The following is a 19,893-nucleotide window of genomic DNA, read 5'->3' as shown; positions in this document are numbered from 1 at the left end:
AGATCAGAATTGTTGTAGGACGCCTCATTTCTGCATTAGCCATATTCCTGCAGCTTTTTTATCCTTGTATCCCAGGTATGCAAATGGTGAAGTGTATGAAGGCTGCTTCCAGGATAACAACCGTCATGGGCATGGTCTCCTCCGCAGTGGCAAACTGACCTCCTCATCACCCAGTATGTTCATAGGTCAGTGGGTGATGGATAAGAAGACTGGGTATGGAGTCTTTGATGATATCACAAGGTACTTAACATAGAAACATAGAATGTGACAGCAGATAAGAACCACTTGGCCCATCTAGTCTGCCTCCTCGAACCGTGTATGATCCTTATTTTTTTATAAGCATATCACTATACCTATCCCAAGCATGTTTAAATTATACTACTGTATTTGCATCTACCACATCTGATGGAAAGCTATTCCACTTATCTACGACTCTTTCTGTGAAGTAATTCTTCCTCAGATTTCCCCTGAATCTTCCTCTCCCTAGTGTCAGTGCGTGTCCTCGTGTTCTGTTGCTCCTCTTCCTGTGGAGAATGTCTCCCACCTGTACCTTCCTCCCTCTAGTGTCAGTGCATGTCCTCGTGTTCTGCTGCTCCTCTTCCTTTGAAGAATGTCTCCCACCTGTACCTTCCTCCCCCTAGTGCCAGTGCATGTCCTCGTGTTCTGCTGCTCCTCTTCCTGGCATGAATGTCTCCCACTTGTACCTTCCTCCCCCTAGTGTCAGTGCATGTCCTCGTGTTCTGCTGCTCCTCTTCCTCTGGAGAATGTCTCCCACCTGTACCTTCCTCCCTCTAGTGTCAGTGCATGTCCTCGTGTTCTGCTGCTTCTCTTCCTGTGAAGAATGTCTCCCATCTGTACCTTCCTCCCCTAGTGTCAGTGCATCTCCTCGTGTTCTGTTGCTCCTCTTCCTGGCATGAATGTCTCCCACCTGTACCTTCCTCCCCCTAGTGTCAGTGCATGTCCTCGTGTTCTGCTGCTCCTCTTCCTGGCACGAATGTCTCCCACCTGTACCTTCCTCCCCCTAGTGTCAGTGCATGTCCTCGTGTTCTGCTGCTCCTCTTCCTGTGACGAATGTCTCCCACCTGTACCTTCCTCCCTCTAGTGTCAGTGCATGTCCTCGTGTTCTGCTGCTTCTCTTCCTGTGAAGAATGTCTCCCATCTGTACCTTCCTCCCCTAGTGTCAGTGCATCTCCTCGTGTTCTGTTGCTCCTCTTCCTGGCATGAATGTCTCCCACCTGTACCTTCCTCCCCCTAGTGTCAGTGCATGTCCTCGTGTTCTGCTGCTCCTCTTCCTGGCACGAATGTCTCCCACCTGTACCTTCCTCCCCCTAGTGTCAGTGCATGTCCTCGTGTTCTGCTGCTCCTCTTCCTGTGACGAATGTCTCCCACCTGTACCTTCCTCCCTCTAGTGTCAGTGCATGTCCTCGTGTTCTGCTGCTCCTCTTCCTGTGAAGAATGTCTCCTACCTGTACCTTCCTCCCTCTAGTGTCAGTGCATGTCCTCGTGTTCTGCTGCTCCTCTTCCTGTGAAGAATGTCTCCCACCTGTACCTTCCTCCCTCTAGTGTCAGTGCATGTCCCCGTGTTCTGCTGCTCCTCTTCCTGTGAAGAATGTCTCCCACCTGTACCTTCCTCCCTCTAGTGTCAGTGCATGTCCTCGTGTTCTGCTGCTCCTCTTCCTGTGAAGAATGTCTCCCACCTGTACCTTCCTCCCTCTAGTGTCAGTGCATGTCCTCGTGTTCTGCTGCTCCTCTTCCTGTGAAGAATGTCTCCCACCTGTATCTTCCTACCCCTAGTGTCAGTGCATGTCCTCGTGTTCTGTTGCTCCTCTTCCTGTGAAGAATGTCTCCCACCTGTACCTTCCTCCCTCTAGTGTCAGTAAATGTCCTCATGTTCTGCTGCTCCTCTTCCTGTGTAGAATGTCTCCCACCTGTACCTTCCTCCCCCTAGTGTCAGTGCATGTCCTCGTGTTCTGCTGCTCCTCTTCCTGTGGAGAATGTCTCCCACCTGTACCTTCCTCCCCCTAGTGTCAGTGCATGTCCTCGTGTTCTGCTGCTCCTCTTCCTTTGAAGAATGTCTCCCACCTGTACCTTCCTCCCCCTAGTGTCAGTGCATGTCCTCGTGTTCTGCTGCTCCTCTTCCTGGCATGAATGTCTCCCACCTGTACCTTCCTCCCCCTAGTGTCAGTGCATGTCCTCGTGTTCTGCTGCTCCTCTTCCTGTGGAGAATGTCTCCCACCTGTACCTTCCTCCCTCTAGTGTCAGTGCATGTCCTCGTGTTCTGCTGCTTCTCTTCCTGTGAAAAATGTCTCCCATCTGTACCTTCCTCCCCTAGTGTCAGTGCATCTCCTCGTGTTCTGTTGCTCCTCTTCCTGGCATGAATGTCTCCCACCTGTACCTTCCTCCCCCTAGTGTCAGTGCATGTCCTCGTGTTCTGCTGCTCCTCTTCCTGGCACGAATGTCTCCCACCTGTACCTTCCTCCCCCTAGTGTCAGTGCATGTCCTCGTGTTCTGCTGCTCCTCTTCCTGTGACGAATGTCTCCCACCTGTACCTTCCTCCCTCTAGTGTCAGTGCATGTCCTCGTGTTCTGCTGCTCCTCTTCCTGTGAAGAATGTCTCCTACCTGTACCTTCCTCCCTCTAGTGTCAGTGCATGTCCTCGTGTTCTGCTGCTCCTCTTCCTGTGAAGAATGTCTCCCACCTGTACCTTCCTCCCTCTAGTGTCAGTGCATGTCCCCGTGTTCTGCTGCTCCTCTTCCTGTGAAGAATGTCTCCCACCTGTACCTTCCTCCCTCTAGTGTCAGTGCATGTCCTCGTGTTCTGCTGCTCCTCTTCCTGTGAAGAATGTCTCCCACCTGTACCTTCCTCCCTCTAGTGTCAGTGCATGTCCTCGTGTTCTGCTGCTCCTCTTCCTGTGAAGAATGTCTCCCACCTGTATCTTCCTACCCCTAGTGTCAGTGCATGTCCTCGTGTTCTGTTGCTCCTCTTCCTGTGAAGAATGTCTCCCACCTGTACCTTCCTCCCTCTAGTGTCAGTAAATGTCCTCATGTTCTGCTGCTCCTCTTCCTGTGTAGAATGTCTCCCACCTGTACCTTCCTCCCCCTAGTGTCAGTGCATGTCCTCGTGTTCTGCTGCTCCTCTTCCTGTGGAGAATGTCTCCCACCTGTACCTTCCTCCCCCTAGTGTCAGTGCATGTCCTCGTGTTCTGCTGCTCCTCTTCCTGTGAAGAATGTCTCCCACCTGTATCTTCCTCCCCCTAGTGTCAGTGCATGTCCTCGTGTTCTGTTGCTCCTCTTCCTGTGAAGAATGTCTCCCACCTGTATCTTCCTCCCCCTAGTGTCAGTGCATGTCCTCGTGTTCTGCTGCTCCTCTTCCTGTGAAGAATGTCTCTCACCTGTACCTTCCTCCCCATAGTGTCAGTGCATGTCCTCGTGTTCTGCTGCTCCTCTTCCTGTGACTAATGTCTCCCACCTGTACCTTCCTCCCCCTAGTGTCAGTGCATGTCCTTGTGTTCTGCTGCTCCTCTTCCTGTGAAGAATGTCTCTCACCTGTACCTTCCTCCCCCTAGTGTCAGTGCATGTCCTCGTGTTCTGCTGCTCCTCTTCCTGTGACTAATGTCTCCCACCTGTACCTTCCTCCCTCTAGTGTCAGTGCGTGTCCTCGTGTTCTGTTGCTCCTCTTCCTGTGAAGAATGTCTCCCACCTGTACCTTGTTATAACCCTTGGTATATGTGAAAGTTTCTATCATGTCCCCCTTTCCCTTCTCTGCTCTAAACTATACATATTAAGATCTTTTAATCTTTCCGGGTACGTTTTGTGATGTAGGCCATGCACACTTTTCATTGCTTTGTTACATTGCCTACCTGCCTTTAAGTCCCCTGAAATAGTGACACCTAGATCCCTCTCTTCCTCAGTAGTTTCCATTATAGTGCCATTTATACTATATTTAGTCTTTGGATTTTTGGTATTAAGCTGTAGTTGCCATTCTCTTGACCATTTCTCTAATCTACCTAGATCATCAATCATTGGTTTTACCCCTCCTGGTGTGTCTACCCTGTTGCATACCTTTGTGTCATCTGCAAAAAGGCACATTTTACCCTCAATTCCATTCACAATATCACCAATAAAGATATTAAAAAGCACCGGTCCAAGTACAGATCCCTGGGGTACTCCACTTGTAACCTTTCCCTCCTGTGACTGTACTCTGTTTACTACAACTGTCTGTTTTCTGTCCTGCAACCACGCTCTTATCCATTCAACTATCTTAGAATCCAATCCCAAGCTTTCAAGTTTATTTAACAGTCTGCAATGTGGGACAGTGTCTAAAGCCTTACTAAAGTCTAGATAAGCTACATCTACAGCCCCACCTTGATCTATTACTAGTCACTCAGACAAAAAAGTTTGAGATGATCTTCCCCCAGTAATCCCATGCTGCTTTGGATCCTGTAAGTTGCTGGTTTTGAGATATTCTACAACTCTTTGTTTTCATCAATGTCCCTATCATACTTCATACAGCAGCTATTAGAGCTCTAGCCTCCCATCTATGTTAGGTGGAGACATGATGTATACTGCAGCTCCTCCTTCCCTTGTGTTGTCTTCCTGTCTCTAAGCATAAGAGCATCAAGTAGTGGTTTGTTTTCTTCCCTTCCTATTGTCTTATGGATGCACCTTTGGGTGCTGCAGGCCAGAAATGTGAGGTAAGATCAGTCTGCTACCGTCTCCAGCAGATCTGTGCGTAAATGTGTAACAAACGTTACATTCTGAGATTGTATAATGCATTTACTGACAACACTGCAATGACCGTCTCCTGATAGCCAGAGTTGGGGGATCCTCTGCAGTTTCGAAGCTCACATGGAGGTGATGTTTCAGAATTTTAGGGGCTCTTTATTCTTCGGGAGACATCAGGGACCACGGGGCTAACAGTGGGTAGAGAGAGAGTGAGCCAACCATTCCAGCACCAGGAAGGTTAAACTTCTTGGCTGGCTCCCAGACAGCTAGGCTCCTCCCCTCCACTACCCCACCTCCAGGCCAAGCTACTTTCAGTTTTGATTATGCTGGCAGGAGAGGGGCTGCCTTATGCAGCCTTACTTCTTATTTTTTTGATCTTATCTTTACACTGCAGTGTTCAGTGACTAAGCAGCAGCGCTGGAGGTCTTACAGACCAGACTTGTAAAGCAAGGTAACGCGCTCCCCGCTGTAAGCGTGTGCTTGCGCACGCAGTTAGTGACTGTTACAGCGTGGCGGGGGGTACTGCCTGGCTTTGCTAGCAAGTGGCTGGACTGGTTTGCCTTCTGTCCTGCTGGACCACCAGGGAGACATATGTGTGGGCAGTGGGGCGCCGGATCCCCGCCATTTTACCAGTGCCGCATGAGTCATCAGTCGCTGACTGCCATTTACTAGTAGTGGGAGTGGGCTCTCCTCACACAGCCCCTTCCCAAGGGACAGGAGGAAGGATATACACACGTGGGTCGCCTCCCCTGATCTGACTGCCTGCTGCAAGTGCATAGAGGGACACTGAGAGCTCTTAGCCATTCTAGGGTACCACCTCTTCACTGCCGGTCCACATGGGCAAGTCCCCCCTGTACCTCACCTAAAAGGACACAGGTTACAGTAATGTATGCTCCAGACAGCCATAGCTGCTTTGCGGAGCTCAGTGCCAGTCTTTTATTTGCATTGTATGCCTCTTGTATGTGTGCTGTGTCTCCCATCTGTTTTAACACTATCACTGCCTGTCAAAAGTATATTGTGTTAACTGTACCAGTTTTGTCTGCCTCTTGTACAATGTCAGAGGGCAGCAGTAGGTACACAGGGGCTCCTATATTGGAGTCCTTTACACATTGCCAAGCAGGCGTACCCCAGCTTGAGGAGGGTTTATGCCAAAGGCGCAGCCCACTGTGGCAGCTTCCTCTCAGGAACCTGCTTGGGCTAAGTCCCTTACTCAAGTTATGTCGCAGTTAGTAGATAAGCTCTAATCTGCTCTGTCCCTGCAGCCAGTAAGGCCAGCCACATCTCCATCGTTTGCCCGCCTTTTGGTGGAGCCAGCCTGGGTGCGTGCTTTAGCAGCCTCTGTCCAGGGCATCCAGACATCCTTACAGAGTAAAACTGGAAGCCGTACGGCTCCGGTCAGGGGGCCCTTCCCTTAGACCCCTCCTCCACCAGGACACCGATACAGACAGTGATGATGAGGAGGGACAACTTGTTGATGACAAGGATGATGACGATGATATTGAAGATGATGATGCCCCAAAGGGTGACACTTCATCAGTTGGTAACAGCAGTGAAAGAGGTCTTAAATTTACAGGACTCTGCTGAACCCCCTTAGTCCTCTGGACCATCTTTTAAGTGTACTAAACGGAATCTGGCGGTATTCCCTAAATCTAAGGAATTAAAGGATACCCTCTCAGAGGCCTGGGAGATACCTAATAGGAAGTTTGCACTCCCTAAGTGGTTTGCCACCCTTTATCCCCTCCCTCAGGAGGACAGGGTCTGCTGGGAGACAGCCCCTAGGGTGGACGCATATGTCGCTAAGATTGTGCGCTCCTCTACTTACCACATTCCAACTGCGTCCCTTATGGATTCTGCTGACTGGAAGTTGGAGAACTTCCTTAAGCTCATTTATACAACTTCTGGAGTGGTGGCTCGGCCTACCCTGGCATCTGTCTGTGTGGCTAAAGCCATGGTGGAGTGGGTAGTAGTGCAGATGACCTGTTGCCCATTATTGACAACATGCATCAGGCCGCACTCTATTTAGGGGTGGCTGCACTGGATGCAGCTACCCTTACCTCCCGCGTGTCTGCCTCAGCTCTGGCGGCACAACGGTCTCTGTGGCTCCGCTCTTAAAAGGCAGACTCCAATTACAAGAAAACTTTAGAGGCTCTCCCCTTTGAGGGTTCCCTTATATTTGGGTTAGAGTTGGACAAAATTGTGGCCAAAGTGGCTGCGTCCCCGTGCTGCTTTCCAGTCCTTTCACGTGCAGAGCAGGGGTAGGGGACGATCTTTCACAAGAAGCCTGCAAAGTCCTCTAAGGCTGAGGGCAAACATCCCAGGGCCACCAGGAGTCCTGAATCTAAACCTGAGGACATGCACTCTGCATGACAGGGCAGCGCTCCTCGTGAGGGATCCCAGGGTGGGGAGTCGCCTGTTATGGTTTTCAGGCGTCTGGCTGGAATCCACGACAGATGAATGGATTCGGGATGTGGTCTCCCAAGGCTTACTCCATAACCTTTCGCCATCGTCCACCAAGCTCGTTCTTTTCAACAAGTTCACCGAAGAACTTGGAAAAGTGCAGAGCTCTGGAGCAGGCCATCCAGAAGCTACTGTTGTCCGGGGTTATAGCTCCCGTTCCCGTGTCTCAGCGAGGCACAGGTTTTTATGCCAGCCTCTTCTTGGTTCGGAAACCCAATGGGTCTTTTCGTCCAATCTTAAATCTAAGGCAGCTCAACAAATTTTTCAGGGCCCCAAAGTTCAGGATGGAAACCTTGAGGTCCATTGTTCTGGCATTGCCACCAGGGGACTACATGGCATCCCTGGACATCCAGGATGCGTATTTGCGTATCCCCATCAAACAGGAACACCAACGGTTTCTGCTGTTTGCACTACAGGACCATCATTTCCAGTTTCAGGCTCTGCCTTTCGGCCTATCCACGACACCCAGGGTGTTTACGAACGTCATGGTGGTAATGGGCAGCAGACTTCACAATCAGGGTATCCCGATACTTCCGTAACTGGGCGACCTATTTGATCAGGGCACAGTTGCCAGAGGTTCTCCGGGCCCACTTCACCATGGTGGTGGAGGTCATGGAACATCACGGCTGTATCATCAATTGGCTCAAATCTTACATGCTTCCAGCTCAGTCCGTGATTCATCTAGGGGCCCAGCTGGATGTAGTCCATCAACGTATCTACTTGCCAGAGGTACGCAGCAGGACTCTGCAGTCCTGTGTTTGGTGTCTCCTCTCCCTCAGTCGAGTGTCAATCCATGCCTGCATGAGAGTCCTGGGCTCCATGGTGTCGGCCTTCAACATGGCGGAGTATGCACAATTCCACTCTCGCCCTCTCCAATGAGAGAACCTCAACAAATGATCAGGGGGGGGGGGGGTCATGCACCAATCTTCAATCACACCAGATTGTCTTATTACCGGCAATACAGATCTCCCTGTCCTGGAGGCTTCTAGATCAGAACCCCATGGAAGGGAGACCACAGGTGGGCTCTCCTCACCACGGACACCAGTCTCCACGGTTGGGGAATGGTTACGCACAGAAATCCTTTCAGGGGCTGTGGAAATCACAGAAATCCCTGCTGTCAATCAATGTCCTCAAATTGAAGGCAAGCCCTTCTCCACCAAGCAGAGCCTTGGCTTCGAGGTCACCCTATGTAGGTCTAGTCGGACAGCCATGGCAGAGGCCTCCCGCATCTTTCGATGGGCGGAGGGGAAGATCCTGGCCTTATCAGCAATCTTTATTCCGGGGGTCCTCAATTGGGAAGTGGACTTTCTCAGCCTTCAGCCTCTGTGTGCCGGCGAATGGGCCCTCCATCCAGAGGTATTCCAGATGTTGGTAGACCATTGGGGGTAGACCCAAGGTGGACTTGATGGCCTCATGCTACAATCACCAGGTCACCCTGTACGGGTCCAAGCCTCGAGACCAAGGGCCCTTCATGGTAGATACCCTGTCAGCCCCGTGGCCTTTTCCTCTAATGTACACCTTTCCCCCATCTCGTTCCTCCTCAAGGTACTTTGCAAGTTGAAGGCGGAAGGGGGCACGTTGATCCTGGTGGCCCAACATTGGCCCCGGAGGACCTTCTTCTCGGTTCTGCAGGCCCTGTCATTGGCCCCTCCAATCCGTCTACCTCTGTGGCCAGACCTTCTCTCTCAAGGTCTGTACCTACATCCGAACCCACAGCATCTGGCTTTGACGGGTGGCTGTTGAGACCTTCTTGTTGAGAGCCAAAGGCTTTAATTTAAGAGTCATATCAACTATGCTCATGGCCCATAAGCCTTCTTCAGCTGGTGCTTATCATCGCATCTGGCAGGCTTACTTCTCCTGGTGTCGCACTCGTCTCAATCCCAGGATTTACCATTTGTCTAGGGTTCTGTCCTTTCTGCAAAAGGGTTTGGAGGCTGGCCTGCACTTATCTTCCTTGAAGGTGCAGATCTCCGCTCTCCATCCTATTCTGCAGGCAGCTGGCTTTGTTGCAGGATGTCCATAATTTATTGCAACCTTCGTTTGTTCCCCCGGTTGCTCTGTGGGATCTTTCTCTGGTTCTTAATGCTCTTCAGGGAGCCCCATTTGAACCATTGCGGTCGGCTGACCTCTGCTGGCTTACCTGGAAAATTGTTTTCCTGTGGGCGATTGCAGGAGGGTGTCTGACCTGTCGGCTCTGTCCTGTCAGTTTCCTTTCCTGACAGGGTGGTTCTTAAGACCGTTCCTTCACACCTCCCCAAGGTGGTGTCTAAGTTTCATGACATGTGGTCCCTGCCTTTCGGAGGCCAGATGCCTATCCTGAGCAGCATTCCCTAGATGTGGTCCGTGCTTTGCGCATCTATGTGAGCCGCACTAAAGCTCTTAGGAAATCGGACTCTCTCTTTGTCCTCTATGGATTTCAGAAGAGGAGTTGGCCAAGCAGACTATTGTCTGATGGCTGAGGTCTATTATTAAGAGACTTGTTTATTGTGCCTCCATACCAGTTCCTACGGGGGGGGGGGGGGTCCGGGCTCATTCCACGAGGTCTGTTAGGGGTGGTGCAACAGCAGAGCAATTTTGCAAGGCGGCGACTTGGTCATCCGCTAATACTTCTTATGCTTCTATGCGCTTGACACATTTGCCTCCCAGGACTCGAGCATTTTGGCTGCAGCACAGTTTGCCCTGTGGCCCCTGACATCTCCCGAAGAATAAAACTAGATTTATGTCTGTTAAATCTTTCTCTTCGAGGACGTCATGGGCCACAGGGATCCCTCCCTGCCGCGCCTGCTTCCTTTGTATTGAAGTTCATAGTTCCTCCGTTGAGTGAACTCACACATGTTACAGTTATAGTTTTCTCTGTTGAGGGACCTCACATATGTTTGAATGTGTTTCTCTTCATTCTCTCTTGTCTCCTGCCTGGCTTGGTAAAAACTGAAAGTAGCTTGGCCTGGAGGCGGGGTAGAGGAGGGGAGGAGCAAAGAAGTTTAACCTTTCTGGTGCTGGAATGGTCACTCTCCTGCTCACTACCCACTGTTATCCCTGTGGCCCCTGACATCCTTGAAGAAAGAGATTTAACAGGTAAGACATAAATCTCTATATAAATTCCTAGGATGCAAAAGCGAAATGATAGACAGAATGGTATTGGTTGCTATGGGCAGCATCACCTCTTCGTCCCACCATACAACAGGAAGTTTCCTTACTGTTAATCAAGATTTTCTATTTGCGGATAAAATAGACCAGGAATGGAGAGTGAATGAAGTGATACCACCAGTCAGCTTTGTTTTTCAGGTGATGCAGCCTCCGACATCTGCTCTGTAGAAGTATCACTTATGCCCATAGTGTTCTATCCTACATAATACTGAGCTGTGATATATCCAGATATTGGCAAAGGGTTTAAAAGCATTTAGCTTTATTGTAAAATGTGATTGCGAAATCGGCAGTACCTGCATAAACAAAAATGTTTTTCTTTGGTACAGGGGAGAGAAATACATGGGAATGTGGCAAGATGATCTACGTCAAGGCATTGGGCTGGTGGTGACCCAGTTTGGTTTATACTATGAAGGAGCCTTTAACATCAATAAGATGATGGTGAGTGATATATTAAGTAAGCTACTGTATGCTCACTATAATGATTCTGTACTACCCATACCGTGGTATTCTATGGCTTATATGGTGTGGCTGACCTATACCCTCCGTGCTGTGGCGGGTAGTGACTTGTGCCCTTTAGGCTGTGGCTCTTGGTGACTTGTGCCTTTGGGCTGTGGCTTATTGTGACTTGTGCCCTCCAGACTGTGTCGCGTGGCTGATTTGTGCCCTCCGGACTGTGGTGCGTGGCTGACTTGTGCCCTCCGGACTGTGGCGCGTGGCTGACTTGTGCCCTCTGGACTGTGGCATGTGGATGACATTTGGCCTCCGGACTGTGGTGCGTGATTTACTTGTGCCCTCCGGACTGTGGCGCATGGCTGACTTGTGCCCTCCGGACTGTGGCGCATGGCTGACTTGTGCCCTCCGGACTGCGGCGCATGGCTGACTTGTGCCCTCCGGACTGCGGCGCATGGCTGACTTGTGCCCTCCAGACTGTGGCGCTTGGCTGACTTGTGCCCTCCGGACTGTGGTGCATAGCTGACTTGTGCCCTCCATATTGTGGCATGGCTGACATGTGATCACCAGAATGGGGCGTGGCTTACCTGTGATCACCAGAATGGGGCGTGGCCAATCTGTACAATGCAGGCGTGCTGGGTGCATGAGTATATTGGCACTTTAAAACCACTGACCTCAGTGGCTTTGAATAGTGGCATTTTGTATATTTATCCCATTGTGTCTGTTCATCTAATCTGTTGTTTTGTGCACTTATGTGTATATTTATTTATTTTTGTGTAGGGATGTGGGGTCCTGCTCTCTGAAGATGACACAGTATATGAAGGAGAGTTCTCAGATGACTGGACATTAAATGGAAAGGTGGGTGTTCTCTCCACACTCGCTTCTGTACTGCAGTGCGACGTCCATGTTGTAGTGCGTTGCTATCTAGTCTCTGTGGTGTAGTGCACTACTGCCCGGCGTCCATGTTGTAGTGTGCTGCTACCTAGTCTCTGTGGTGTAGTGCACTGCTGCCTGGCCACTGTGTTGTAGTGCACTGCTGCCCGGCCACTGTGGTGTAGTGCTCTGCTGTCCGGCCTCTGGTGTAGTGTGCTGCTGCCTAGCCTCCCTGTGTAGTGCGCTGCTGGCTAACCTCTCTGTGTAGTGCGCTGCTGCCTGGCCTCCCTGTGTAGTGCGCTGCTGCCTAGCCTCTCTGTAGTGCGCTGCTGCCTAGCCTCCCTGTGTAGTGCGCTGCTGCCTGGCCTCCGTGGTGTAGTGCTACGCTGACCAGCCTCTGTGGTGTATAGCTCCGCTGCCTGGCCTCTGTGGTGTAGTGCTCTGCTGCCCGGCCTCTGTGGTGTAGTGCTCCGCTGCTCGGCCTCTGTGGTGTAGTGCTCCGCTGCCCGGCCTCTGTGGTGTAGTGCTCCGCTGCCCGGCCTCTGTGGTGTAGTGCTCCGCTGCCCGGCCTCTGTGGTGTAGTGCTCCGCTGCCCGGCCTCTGTGGTGTAGTGCTCCGCTGCCCGGCCTCTGTGGTGTAGTGCTCCGCTGCCCGGCCTCTGTGGTGTAGTGCTCCGCTGCCCGGCCTCTGTGGTGTAGTGCTCCGCTGTCCGGCCTCTGTGGTGTAGTGCTCCGCTGCCCGGCCTCTGTGGTGTAGTGCTCCGCTGCCCGGCCTCTGTGGTGTAGTGCTCCGCTGCCCGGCCTCTGTGGTGTAGTGCTCCGCTGCCCGGCCTCTGTGGTGTAGTGCTCCGCTGCCCGGCCTCTGTGGTGTAGTGCTCCGCTGCCCGGCCTCTGTGGTGTAGTGCTCCGCTGCCCGACCTCTGTGGTGTAGTGCTCCGCTGCCCGTCCTCTGTGGTTTGGTGCTCTGCTGCCTGGCCTCTGTGGTGTGGTGCTCTGCTGCCCGGCCTCCGTGGTGTGGTGCTCCGCTGTTCGGCCTCAGTGGTGTAGTGCGCTGCTGGCCTGCCTCAGTGGTGTAGTGTTCTGCTGCCTGGCCTCCGTGGTGTAGAGCGCTTCATGTTCTGGTCTCTGTTGCAGGGAACACTCACTATGTCCAATGGAGACTGCATTGAGGGCGTTTTCAGTGGAGAATGGGGATCTGGAATCAAAGTCAGTGGCACATATATAAAGCCAAGCTTGTATGAAGGGGAGAAGGAGGACACAAAGACACTGTGAGTCAGTATATAGCTACAAGTTGGGTATAGTCCCTGTCATTATGTAAAGGCGGCCCATTCTTATGGGTGTGCTCCATTCATTGCTGGCTTAGTGCCTTTGTTATGGCCGTACCTATATTTCCAGATGATAGGGAAGTATGGTGCTGGCATCGCAGATTTTGGGGCAGATTCACTTAGCTATCGCTCGTAAATAACTGTACACCCCGGGTATTCCGTTCTATAGTCTTTTCAGAATAACATTTATTTTTTTCATCTGCAATGGGATAAAAAGCACTTTGTAAATGATTATTATTGTACATATTACCATACAATATTTACAATATTTTAAATTTCCAGCCTTCAGAAAAATGATGTAATCACTTCTAAATCGCCCCTAAAAATTAGAGAAGTGATTACATCATTTTTCTGAAGGCTGGAAATTTAAAATATTGCCACCGGCTATTGCACCCTTAACCTGAACCTTAAAAATCAAGTAAGGGACCATCTATTGGAGGTTAAGAACTAAGGGATTTTGCCATTATTGGCTACCCTTATCCCACTAAACTTGAGCCACCTGTTCTAGGAGCCATTGGGAGTATGAATGCTCCTTAGTAAATGAGATCATATTTGTTACCTACAAACGGTTCAACCATATAAAAATAAGAACTTAAAAATCTCTAAAAAATCTCTAATTGAAGATTAACAACAGTAATTGTACTTTTTTGAACATCCAGTGGAATTAAACCGCTCAAAAAATTCTTTACAAGTTTAAAACATCTTTAATCTTTTGAAGAGTCTTATTATATGTGTCAAACCCCTGATGAAGTCTCTTAAAGAGATGAAATGCGTTGGGTATCTGCTGTGATCCTAATTCCAAGAGAACACTTCTATTCCAAGAGTATCTAATTTTTATATGTTTTATAATAAATGTTTTATATTTAAAAGAAATCTTGGTTGATAATATTTCATTACAAGTGGAAAGACTGAAATCATATTGATAAATTGTACATGGGCGCTGTATAACACTATTGGGTTGTGTGTGTGTGTGTGTGTGTGTATATATATATATATATATATATATATATGTATGTATGTATGTATGTATGTGTGTATGTGTCCCAGTATAGAGGGATAGTATGGTAAGCCCATTATACAGCATGTGTATATATATATATATATATATATATATATATATATGTGTGTATGTATGTATGTATGTCTGTGTCCCAGTATAGAGGGGTAGTACGGTAAGCCCTTTATACAGCAGCAGATATATATATATATATATGTATGTGTATGTATGTGTCCTAATATAGAGGGGTAGTACGGTAAGCCTATTATACAGCAGCATTCTGAGGGGCAGATTTATTAAGCTTGGAGAAGAGATAAACTGGAGATAACACGGAGAAAAGGTAAAAGGAGATAAAGCACCAGCCAATCAGCTGTTTTGAAAAAGACAGTTGGGAGTTGATTGGCTGGTGCTTTATCTCCTTTTACCTTTTCTCCGTGTTATCTCCAGTTTATCTCTTCTCCAAGCTTACTAAATCTGCCCCCGAATCTGGAATAATGACATTAGATCCCGTCACCGATCCACGGTTCATGTGCTGCTCACATAGAGTGTGGACACCTGGAGCCTAGGGAAGTGCCACGTCTAGAGGCAAATCACTGATCTGAGCGACTCGGAGACTGCTGTGTTTGCCATAAATGCACACGTAACACACGCACTGACAGGAGACATTGTAACTGATTACATATATGATTTCCCCATGATCTATGTACAGAAAATTGGGCCGACTTTCAGTAGCCGCTGACGAGAAGTGGAAAGCCGTCTTTGATGAATGTTGGAGACAGCTGGGATGTGATGTTGCAGGGAAAGGAGACCCCCACAAGGCCTGGGGTAACATTGCCGTGGCCATCACTACTAAGAGACGTCAGCAACAGGACAGGTGCGTTTCTGTAATGTGCCGTCATTGTACGTTAGGAGGTCACGTATGTAACCAGACATTTGCTGGCATTGACAGAAGTTGTGAGCTCTCTTACCAACTTTTGTTTGGGACTAAACTCTTCTCCCATCTAGAACGACTACAGCTGAGGTGGTGTAATCCATAATGGAACACACACAATGTGACTAGATGCCAAGGTATAGCCAGGGCTGTGGAGTCGGTAGATAAATGTTCCGACTCCGACTCCTCGTACGGCTGACCCCGACTCCGACTCCTCTGTATTAATATGCAAATGTATTTGATACATTCCTTGAAGGAAAGAAAGGCAACATACATATTATTACTACAGAAACTAGAGGCTGGGAAGCCAACAGTCTACTGTATTGAACAGTTTAAGCAAAGGACAAACACAATGTTTGTCCGCTGGTTTGCTTGCTCGTCACCGTTCAATTCACGGACACAAGGAACGATTTCTTTACCGAATCGTTACTGGCAACGAAAAATGGTGCCTGTACATCAATATGAACCAGCGTAAGGAATGGCTTAGCCAAGGTAAACAAACGACCCTGCGCATGAAACAAGATCTTCATCCGCGTAAAAAGATGTTGGGCGTATGGTGGGAGAGCTTGGTTGCATGAATTTTTCGAGGTATTGAAAACCTTATTGAACGTTGGAAATAAGTTGTAAACTACAAGGAAGAATACATTTATAAGTATTGGTGCTCCGAATTGTGCGTTGCGTGCCATATAGTGAAGCACATGAAAAGCATGCTTTTTCACGGTCACTTAATGTGTTTGTTTTGCTGTTACGTGAGGCACTGCATGCATTGGTCTTTATTCTTATAGTAGAGAAGTCATTAATTATAATTTTCGGAGTCGGTGCATTGTTTGCCGACTCCGACCCCAGGTACCCGAAATTTGCTCAGACTCCGACTCCTCGACTCCAACTCCACAGCCCTGGGTATAGCATATGGCAATGCTGATTCTCTTGGCCTACTTTACATGGATAGTTTCGCTGCATTTTGTAATACGGCTTTTGGTTCTTTCATGCACACAAGCGAGAGTGGGCATCGATCAGAAGTCAGATGGATCATGGCAACCATCCAGAGAATGATTTTTTTTCTTGGCACTCTCCAGTTATGTTTCTCCTTATCTATCTGGGCACACTGTGCTCCCTTCTTGTATGTGGTGCCTTTGTTTTGTTTTTTCACTCTGTTCTAGGTCATTGTGTTGTGATCTTGTATTGGCAGCTTATGTAGCAAGGATTATGGGATGTAGGTGGGAGGAGGCAGCCCACAGGCAAGATATCAGTAGTTTGCATTTTTTGCCTGCTCCTATGTAGCGCCTTCTACAGTCCAGAGTATTCCAGCATCCTCCAGATGGACGAAGTGAAACTGATCTAATGTTATTTACTTGAACTCCTCTTTATTCTTCGTGACGTGTCAGGAGCCACAGGGCTAATGCTGGGTAGTGAGTGGGAGAGAGCATTCCAGCACCCGAAAAGGTTACATTTCTTCCTGCCTCCCAGGCAGACACGCTCCTCCTACCCTCTTCCCCTCCTCCGGGCCAGGAAGCTCAGTTTTTTTCGGTGCTGGCAGGAGCTAACATGCGCCTTAGAAAGGGGTCAGTGACAGGGCAGCAGTGCTCGGCGTCTATTAGACACCCGAGCTGCTGCTCCATCACTCAGGCCCGGTAGCTACACACCACGCACTCGGTGAGTGACCGCAGCTGGCTCCGGGCACTCGGAAGACCGATTCAGGTAACGCACCCCCAGCACAAGCATTAAGCGGCTGTAGCAGCCTGGCGTGGGGGACCACCAGGCTGCGCTAGCAAGCGGATGGCTGGTACGCTACCCGCTCCTGCTGGACCACCAGGGATAGATGACGGGTGGCCTGGCCCTAGGTAACGGGGGGGGGGCTTGCCATAGGTAACAGGGGAGCTGGCCCTAGGTAACAGGGGCCTGGCCATAGGTAACGGGGTTGGGGGGGGGGGTGGCCTGGCCATAGGTAACGGGGGGAGGGGCCTGGCCATAGGTAACGGGGGGCCTGGCCATAGGTAACGGGGGGGGGGGGCTGGCCATAGGTAACGGGGGGGGGCTGGCCATAGGTAACGGGGGGGGGGCCTGGCCATAGGTAACGGGGGGGCCTGGCCATAGTTAACGGGAGGGCCTGGCCATAGGTAACGGGGGGGCAGCTGGCCCTAGGTAACAGGGGCCTGGCCATAGGTAACGGGGGTGGGGGGGGCCTGGCCATAGGTAACGGGGGGGGGGGCTGGCCATAGGTAACGGGGGGCCTGGCCGGCCATAGGTAACGGGGGGCCTGGCCATAGGTAACGAGGGCCTGGCCATAGGTAACGGGGGGGCCTGGCCATAGGTAACGGGGGGCTTGGCCATAGGTAGCGGGGGGGCCTGGCCATAGGTAATGAGGGCCTGGCCATAGGTAACGGGCCTATATAAGATGATTGCACAGCCATAGAGTTTTTTCCATTTAATATAATCTCTCTATTACAGTCCAGAACCACTAAGCCGTTCCCATACCCAAACACTGGAGAGCTTGGAAAGGATTCCCCATCACACTGGTGCTTTCACCATGGAGAAATACGAGAAGATCAAGACCTATTTAATAAATGTAAATTACTTTATTATTTTCTTAACTATGTTGTAGACATTTTATTCTGTTTTATGTTATTTGACTACTTTATACATATAAGGGTCTACTTATTTGCACATTATAAAGGTGATAGATCTTCTTACCTCGTAGTTACTATGTTAGGTCTATCTACACGTGTCTAATATGAATCAATATGGGTCCTATTAAACTAAAATGATTTAAGTTTTTATGTACAAGAAAGAATCACAGGGGCTAATAAATATGATAAAATGTGGAAGTTGGAAGGGTGTAATGTAGTAATCAATTTATTGCTCGATAAGTGTAAATAACATGGCGGCATGGGGTCAGCGCAGGAATCCCACAGAAATGAAACCGGATTATAAAAATCAAAGGTCTACATCTGATATAATTTATTTATTGAAAAAAATGGGGGTCACGAGGATGACTACAAGAGAACATACGTGAGGTTTTTTGGGGTACACTTGGCAAGTAATATTGGCGATGAAATATGATTAGTAATAGGTTAAAAATTAACTTTTATTGGATATGCGCTAAAAGAAGAGAAAAAGGTGAATCAGTCACTTGTATTAATTTGCAAGTGATCAGACTGGTCACCAGATGGTCCTGAGCAATGTCACTATAGCCGGCGCAATGGTAGGATAAGTATAGAATCCACCTGTCAACCAAAATCACACATGTAACAGTAATAACGGTTCAATTATTCTTAATCCTAAGGATGGTTTGACAAAGGTGGTCTGATTATGACGCTTGACACAAAGATAAAATTATTTTATATATAGATATGAGTATATGTAGCCTCCGTCCGACAAACATAAAATAAAAAAACTGCAATCTTAGAAGAAGCCGCAGCGAAACACATGTCAGGAAGACGCCTCTGACACACCTCCAGCCTCTGTCCCTGCTGCCGATCCCGGCACTTCATCTCCCGCGGCATTCCCGTCAATTCGGCGACGGGCGCCGACTTCCAGCTGACTACACTTCTACTGCCGTCTTCATTGACAATCTCGGCATCCACCTCATGCGGTTCACCCCGTCTCACAGGCTACGGGCACCGCAATCAAGCTAAGTACCCTCCAGTCAGTCACCCTCCGGCGCTAAGAATCTGCAGTAATCTTAACCCCATCAATGCCAGCATACATATACCCGTATGTGGGAGCTATTAGCCGCTGAGACTTTCCAATAGCAGGTAACCCAATGCATGCAAGTTTTTTTCGCTCAGCATAGGAGACAAAACAGCGTAAATTGTATCTGTCACACCACCTGCAACAATGTATTGTATTTGTGACTAGCATAAGTGAAAAGTGATTGTAACAATTACAGCTTACTCGTTGGTTATATCTGAAGCCTGATATTTATCATACTCTGACTTCCACAGCGTATATTCTCAGTTTAATCTACAATACAATTACAGTGTATAGCAACCATTAATACTTACCACCGCAAGTTTCACAGTTTATTTCATTGTGTTATTGCATTCCACGGCAACCGAGAGTTATTTTGCCTGGTCAATTATTAGGGGAATGACAGATGTCAATTCACCCAAAACCTCTTTAAATTGTACAGACCAGTCAAACTAGGATCAAATTCCTCAGGCTGTCACAGCGGTCCCAGTAAGACTATACTGATACTGGTGACAACCAGTTGCACCAGCAACGAGGACACATTCATCATCTTACCTCAGAAATAGCTTATTTCTGTACTCACACTAATTTACATTTAAGTATTAGACTGCTCTCTCCTTCTGCCCCTTTTTTTTTCACCAATTCATTTATACCTGATATCTTATATCTCAGGGAAGGGGTGGACGTCACTCGCCTCTCTCATTCACCATTGGATACTATCAGTAGATGGTGGACAGCAGAAGGTGAGACACGCCGGAGACACCAACCCATTTCTCACTCTTCTATTGTTCCATTCTCTCTGGTCGTGTCATTCATCGTGCTCTCTTTCATTCATCAGTCGTGTCATACCACAAATCTCCCTGGAATACAGGCAGGTAACAGGGTGATGTACTGTTGGCACCTCTGAAAGCAGAAGCATCCTGCTTTTCCTTGGGTATCAACACAGGTGCCCTCTCATTTGGTAAATTTACTATCATACATCACTGGACCGCCTGATCCCGTTCCGATCTCAGCAGCTAAGCAGTGATTGGCCGGCTTAGTACCTGTGGGGAGGACCCACTGGGAATATCTGGTGTTGTAATATTACGGAATAGCAGAAACACTCAGGGGGAAATTTACTAAAGGAAATTTGTAAAAAAAAAAAAATCCTGAAAATACGGCAATTCGTATTCGTATTGATAGCCCATCAATACGAATACGAATTGCCGTATTTTCGGGATAGTAAATGTCAAAAATAAGTGTATTTCTGGATACAAATACACCTATTTTTTTCAAATACACCTATTTTTTTACAAATTTCC

The 19,893-nt window shown here is 48.8% G+C and overlaps 1 protein-coding gene and 1 pseudogene across 2 annotated transcripts in view; both read left to right on the top strand.

Annotated features, from left to right (window-relative positions):
• ALS2 (alsin Rho guanine nucleotide exchange factor ALS2) overlaps nucleotides 1–19,893 on the top strand; it is a 149,021-nt gene that overhangs the window by 97,513 nt on the left and 31,615 nt on the right. For both annotated transcript variants that reach the window (XM_083154087.1, XM_083154088.1), the window contains exons 21-26: nucleotides 76–240; nucleotides 10,654–10,765; nucleotides 11,558–11,635; nucleotides 12,784–12,917; nucleotides 14,681–14,845; nucleotides 17,351–17,468. In XM_083154087.1, the coding sequence (XP_083010213.1) occupies nucleotides 76–240; nucleotides 10,654–10,765; nucleotides 11,558–11,635; nucleotides 12,784–12,917; nucleotides 14,681–14,845; nucleotides 17,351–17,468 (772 nt within the window). The remainder of the gene's footprint in view (nucleotides 1–75; nucleotides 241–10,653; nucleotides 10,766–11,557; nucleotides 11,636–12,783; nucleotides 12,918–14,680; nucleotides 14,846–17,350; nucleotides 17,469–19,893) is intronic.
• LOC146025392 (5S ribosomal RNA) lies at nucleotides 19,558–19,676 on the top strand (annotated as a pseudogene).

The sequence above is a fragment of the Crinia signifera genome, chromosome 7, assembly GCF_055691185.1.
Source record: "Crinia signifera chromosome 7, ASM5569118v1, whole genome shotgun sequence".
NCBI classification, from domain to species: domain Eukaryota; kingdom Metazoa; phylum Chordata; class Amphibia; order Anura; family Myobatrachidae; genus Crinia; species Crinia signifera.
Note: the sequence above shows the minus strand (reverse complement) of the source record. Positions and strands in the feature narration are given on the sequence as shown.